Source organism: Garra rufa, chromosome 12 (genome assembly GCF_049309525.1).
Source record: "Garra rufa chromosome 12, GarRuf1.0, whole genome shotgun sequence".
NCBI classification, from domain to species: domain Eukaryota; kingdom Metazoa; phylum Chordata; class Actinopteri; order Cypriniformes; family Cyprinidae; genus Garra; species Garra rufa.
Window position 1 is genome coordinate 35,386,887 of NC_133372.1, and position 6,942 is coordinate 35,393,828.

The 6,942-nt window shown below is 36.9% G+C and overlaps 1 protein-coding gene across 1 annotated transcript; it reads right to left on the reverse strand.

The window, feature by feature from the left end:
* Positions 1-422: 422 nt before the first annotated feature.
* On the reverse strand, positions 423-6,809 carry eevs (2-epi-5-epi-valiolone synthase). The gene is made up of 5 exons (XM_073852683.1): positions 6,548-6,809; positions 4,986-5,619; positions 3,340-3,576; positions 2,804-3,056; positions 423-857 (listed from the first exon to the last, which is right to left on the reverse strand). Exons 1-5 carry the CDS (start codon positions 6,796-6,798, stop codon positions 772-774), a joined length of 1,461 nt encoding a protein of 486 aa, XP_073708784.1. The 5' UTR covers positions 6,799-6,809; the 3' UTR covers positions 423-771.
* Positions 6,810-6,942: the final 133 nt, after the last annotated feature.

A 6,942-nucleotide genomic window follows, 5' to 3' on the forward strand; every position in this document is an offset into this window, starting at 1 on the left:
ACAAGTTTAATACAAACGTTTTGTATGCTGAGAAGACCGAGCACTGTTTAATTTGCTTTCTAACCTTTAATAAACGTGTATTTAAAACGGAGGAAAAAAATACACATTAGCGCCTCTAGTGGACGGTTCACCCGAAAAGTGCAGCCAAATGTACCTGGAGATACGTATTTCAGGTTCTGCAGAAATGTAGGCAGAGTCACGTATTGCCAATGAGCCTGGGTTGGAAAATTTCTAATCTGATTTAAATCGAGTAATATTCTTTTATTAATATCTATTAATCTTGTGTTTGCTTTTAAGACTACAGAGCACTTATTGAATACCAAACCAATGGTGTCATGTTTTCCACACATATCTGCGGTATCTATGATGGTTTTCACAAAACTGAAACTATTGTTGTTCTGAAACATTATCACAATAGAGACTTTGTTAATAAGTGATTTGTTTATTATAAACTTGCATGCATTATATCCAACACATCATAAAAAACATGATTAACCGAAATGTCCCTTATCGAATATGAAATGGTGGGAAAGAAACCCTTAAACACAACTAAAAAAAGATCTTCACATATCAAGTCAGCCTTCTTCTATTCACGGCCATTTACAAAAATGGCAATTATAGTAATGAGAAGCAACTGTTTTAAATGTAAAACACATAAATGCCCATAATGTATACAAAATAACAGGGAAAAAGAAGCTGTCATTGAATAATACATGCGTATAAATTGATAAAGCTACGAGGCTCCCCTATATGTAAACATTGGCTGAGGTCTCATTGAAGTGAACCAGTGCTGAGTTCGTCGCACCACTTCTCATACGCCCGGAACAGAGTGCCTTCATCAGTGTCGTTGAAGATTTCTAAGTGAGGAATGAGGAAATGATATTTACTTTTTCTACATCATGTGACTAACACGTTACACAATGTTAAAATACCTTTTGGGTGCATTAAAATCTTTACTTTTTAATAACCTCAAGTCATGAAATTCATACTTGTAAAATTGGATTATCCTTGCATTATAATGTGTATGTGTGTTTGCAATTTACAAAATATTGATTATAAATAATTAATGAAAACTCAGCATTTGTTTGTGCATATAACATGTTAAAACAATGTTAAAATATTAGTTTTTTAATCCTTTTCTGTACTTATTTTCTCATTGTGTGTCAAACAACCTGACCATGCTAACATCTACAATGCCAAAACATCATGCAAGTTTAACGTTTGACGTCAAAACATCTAAAAGTTGATAAGCCAGTTTACCTTACTCATGCATAATTATATAGTTTGTTGTATTTTTTGTTTTGCATATATCACTTTTTATCAGAACTAGACTAGCTTTCAAGCATGTAAACCTTAAGGAGGATGTCTAATGCTATTTCATGCATTCTGACTTTACACTTCTAAAGAGTTGGATTCTCATGCTAAACATGACCGAAGTCTCATAAAACAAGTTGGACTTATGAAAGTATTTCTGTGCCAAAGACACTCCTTCAGGGCTTGTATAAGTCTTGGGAAGTTTTTTTTTGAGGATGGGTTTGTATGACGCCATAAACGGCGAGGGGCGAGAGCAAGAGCACACCCATCAACGTGCTTCATTCAGGTTACAGAAGTCATGATTGAGATTTATAAATCATTTGAAAGTTTTCCATTGATGTATTAGGTTTGTTGGTTTTTGGTATAAAAGAAAAAAAATAATTTTGACCCATACAATGTACAGCTGCGATTAAACGTTTACATCCCCCTTTCAGAATCTGCAAAATGGTAATTGTTTTACTACAATAAGAGGGATCATACAAAATGTATGGATTTTGAGATCCATTTTTTCACACTGAGCACAACTGAGGAACTCATATGCAATTATTACTGAAGGTTTAAACACTCACTGATGTAACTATCTTCTGTAGCCTCTGAAGGGCAGTGAAAATGAAAAAAATATGATATTTAGGCAAAATAAGAAAAATGTACTTCATTCTGTTCAAAAGTTTTCACCCCCAGACTGTTAATGCATGGTTTCTCCTTCTAGCACATCAGTGAGCAGTTGAACCTTCTGAGTCCCTTAGTTGTCCTCAGTCTTAAAAGCATATAGTCATTGTTGGAAATGGTTCAAATACACAAAAATGCTGGATAACCAAAGAATTTGTGAGACCTGAAGAATTTTTCTGAAGAATGGCAGGCAGTTTAACTGTTCAGGACAAACAAGAGACTCATGAACAACTATCACCAGTAACACAAAAACACAGTTGTGGATCATTGAGGTAACAACACAGTATTAAGAATCAAGAGGATGTAAACTTTTGAGTCATTTTTTATAAATTCAACTATTATTTTCTCTTGTGGACTATATGTAAACATCTTTTATGTGAAATATCTTATTCAGGTCAGTACTAAATAAACAATAACATGCATTTTGTATGATCCATCTTATTTTGTTTAAATAATTAACATTTTGCAGATTCTGAAAGGGGGATGTAAACTTTTGACTTCAACCGTATATGCTACTTACGACTGGTTTTGTGGTCCAGGATCACATATATGGCTGGATCTGATTTTTAGCTATAGTTAATAAGGTTGCAGACGATCGCTACGCAAAAGCTTTGCATGCTTGAGACTCTTTAGCTTCACCCGCCGCATGCCTGGAGGAGCTCAACTGTTTTTGGAGAGAAGCGGTACAGCTGTATCTGTCTTTTATAAAATTTGATAAAACTATAGACTCTTTGGATATATGAAGGATGCAATACTACTGTATAGGTACTCAAGACTAACATGATATTGGCAGAGACTGTGTGTGTTTCAAATATATTACCCGCTCTTCCGAGGCCTGTTGGTAACGGCATTCTCACAAGCCCTCCAGAGTGTTGTAGTCTGTCACACAGAGATTTCTGAACCAAAGCAAAGGTGCAGTCTTGATGCCACACCGGCAGCTCCAACCCCAGCATGCAACAGACGATCCTGAACTTCTCCTGCTCTGTAAGCAGCCCCATCTCACATGCCACATACACCATGTAGGCCATATCGATATTTACTGCCTCACCGTGGAGTAAAGCTGGAAGGACTTTCTTAAAAAAAGCAAAAGAGGATGATTTATTTTGAATATATGAGTATTTCACATGCAGCTATTGCTGCAGTTTGCATGTATGTAAAAGCAAAACCTGAACCACAGTTCCAGGCATTTTATCCAATTCTGAAAACAGACAGTCAGCATTCCAAAAATAATGTATCTCACCCATGAAAAGAATATTGAAAGCCTTGAGGCCAAACAGATCAATCATCAGTGTGTACGACTAACCCCACCCAACCCTTTGAAAATAGTAGAATGAGCAGCTGATGAAGTGAAGATACCATCTCTAGTTCTGGGCTGATTAGGTGACCGAAGTCGACCAGTCTGTCAAGATCATCCTCCCACAGGTTTGGGGCCAGTTCTTCTAGCATGGTTTCTATAGCGGCACGGGTAGAAACAGAGGCAGGGTCAATGTGGTCGCCTTCTAGAACCATACCAGACTGGAACTTGGAGTCTAAAAGGAACTGCCCCTGGGTTTCCAGAAGTTCAAACAGCCCTCTGTGCTTCATCAGAGCCATCTAGAACAATATAAGTATGCATATAAATGTTATAAAATTATAATAAAAGCACAGCCCTGTGTCTTTTACAAAATAAAACTCTGCTGATTTGGCCTATGTTACCTAATTCGATGATGCTGAGTTCAAAAATATCAGTAAGATCTTTACATTACGTTTTTTTTTTCCAAAAGGGTATATATCAGCCTTAATGTAAAATAATATAAGGATAATTGGATGTGATACAAGGCCCACAAAAATCTGCATCTGTAAACAATCAGGCCTTGTTTACATTTTCATTTGTCACTGGAAATGAACCTAAAAATTTATGCTGGGTGGTTTGAACAAATATCTGTATCGCATTTTTTTTTTTTTATAGGATTATGGCGGTTTGGCAGATTTCATGCTTTAAATGAGAATGCATGAAACAGTAGCCGGACCACTGCATGCAGCATGAGCAATTTGTTAATTTAAATTAGATTGTATAATTTAAAAATTACAGCAAAAACAGAATGGTCTGACCTTAGCTTTGTGATATTATGCTACATAAAACATCTAAATGAAACAGCTATCAGACAGAAAAAAACGCAAATTCACTCTAAGACAGCAGGTGGCGCTTATGGAACAGCAGCAATACAGCATTTTTCTGGTTACTGCTGTAAACAAAGTAGTGGTGCACTTTTACATACTATATTAATATGCATTATACAGAGGTAGGATGAAAAGAAAATACTAATTCTTCATACATTTTGGGCATCTTGAACAGTGAGTTTGCTTTGCCTGCTACAATATTTTCTCCTCTTTGCGTTCGTCTTCAGCGTCTCTGGCTACTGTTAACGGCCATTTAAAGTTTGTTTATTTGCCCGGTTAAAGAATTAGTTGTGTGTTATTAATAGTTCTAAAAGTTTTCCAACCATTAGTCAGAAGTGTATGCATCCAGTTGAACCAGTATATTGCCCAGCACTACGAAATCATGTCTTTTTTATGTAAAGATTTTTTCACCTTACTAATGGTTGTGAAAAGCAAAAATGCTATGTAATGCACATCCTTTTTTTCATTAGAAAGTGTGATGTACTTAATCAGGCGCTATTTTGGAATCAACACCTCAAAATGAACAAGAAACAAGGATTATATTGCAAATATGTGACCCTGGACCACAAAACCAGACATAAGGGTACATTTTTTGAAATTGAAATTTGAAATGAAAAATTAGGTTTTTATATATTTACGGTAGTAAATTTACAAAATATCTTCATGGAACATGATCTTTACTATCCAAATGATTTTTGGCATAAAGGAAAAATCTATAATTTTGACCCATACAATGTATTGTTGGCTATTGCTACAAATATACCTGTGCTACTTATGACTGGTTTTGTGGTCCAGGGCAACATATGATGCAGGGTGGTGTAAAAATAAAACGTATTATATACCTTTAGCATTTCTGCTAGACCATTAGATATGTGTCTGCGAGGAATTGTCTGTATAAACGACCTGTCCAAGAAGGCAGCAACAGGTGCGATGTAGGTGCCTAGCTTATTCTTGCAATTTGCGAAATTCACGCCCGTCTTTGCTCCGACGCTAGCATCGATGTATGACAACAGGGTAGTGGGCACACGGATGTACGGGGTGCGCCTTCTGTAGAGGGATGCTGCGAGACCCACAATATCCAGGCAGACCCCACCTCCGATAGCGATGATGGGCTCGGTGCGCCGGTCGATGCCAAACTGGTGGACTTCCTCCAGGATCTTCAGGGCCATTTCCATGGACTTGTTCTCCTCCGTCGTGGGCAGGGGCAGGATCCGGTACAGGACATGTCTGGCCTCGAGGTAGTCGGTGACCTGAGAACCATAGAGATTGTATACTACCTCATCCATGACTATGAAGCGTTTTAAGGGCTTGGTGCTGGACCGTACGGCCTCAAGCTGCTGAGTGTCTCTGATGTGGCCCAAAAGTAGAGTGTCATTGCTGGGGTCAAGAAGGCTTTTGGTCTGAGTAACTGTATATGTGAAGGTGATGGGGGTGACCACTGTCCAGGTGGTTCCACTAGAGGAGGTGCTTTCGTAACTGCAACATATAAAGCTTATAACTCATTTTGTAGCTTGTTTTTGATGAAAAATATGTGAGATTAAATATTGCAAAAAATAGAAGAGGTGCTACCTGACTGTAATATTTCTGTTTTCAAATTATTAAAAACCTAAATTAAAAGTTAATTTCATTTAAGCAATCTGGCTGAACAATATTTTATATTTTCTAATCATTTATTTTGCTTTTTCTAATATTTAGCTGTAAAAGGCCCCATGTATATACAGCAACTTTGCTAGAGTACTGACACAACCCTCTTTGCATAAGCAGATGATTGTACTGGATATGTAAAGTGAGCTCATATTTGACTCCTCCTGTCTTACTGGAGACTTAGTTTGAATAAAAGAGAAGTATGTATGAACTAAAATTGAAGCTTTATTAATATGTCCATTTACTAACAGCAAAATGATACAGAAGTTGTTATAATAAGCTATTAACTGCCAAAAGTAATTGAACTACTTTGAAATTAAACTAATCTGAAAAAGTTATTTAACATGTTTACTCAAATATTGTTAATCCATTAAAATTAAATGCATTTGTTTTAAATATATACATATTTTTAATATATTATATAATCAAAACGCAATTTAGGATCAGATAAAAACACATTATCCTGAAAATCCATGAATTTGATGCTTTCTAAGTGGGTCAAAAACTGACCACAGGTGGGGGCAGTTTCTCAGGACAGTAGGAGTTATTTGAAACTGATGACCCTTAAAAATTCTGACCCTAATGCACCTTGGTTTAGCCTGACTTTAATAAAACGACTTCATTTCGTTGTTTCCACATAAAACACACTTCATTGTTTCCAAAAAAAAAAACCACACCTGACAACATACTTTTTATAAATAAAATAAACAATGCAAGGCTTTTCTACAAATGTTCGCAATACTTATTGATTAATACGCACATTTTAGCAGCTGACACTCGTCCTTTTATTCCTTGCTTCACATTTTGCCCTGCTTTGCGTTTCCACGTCCCCTTCACCTGCACCAGGCTGAATACGGTTTCCTTCTGTCTGTTGAGGTTTTCCATCGTCGAGTTCTCCAGAGATGGCTGGCAAGTAACAGTTTGCTGGCGGATTTCAGGTGTATTAACTGTTAAAGGCTCCTCAGCTCTCTCCATATTTGAAGCGTCAATAAGTAAGGTCATGAGGTGCATCAACAGGAATCTGGGAGGAGCTTGCGCGGAAAACTTATGAAAGGTTCTCTCTCACTGATCTTAAACTTACACAACTTGCGTTCGCTATACGATCTGTTATATGTAATGGTGATCACGCGTGCGCAAAACGCCCTGAGGCGGTGT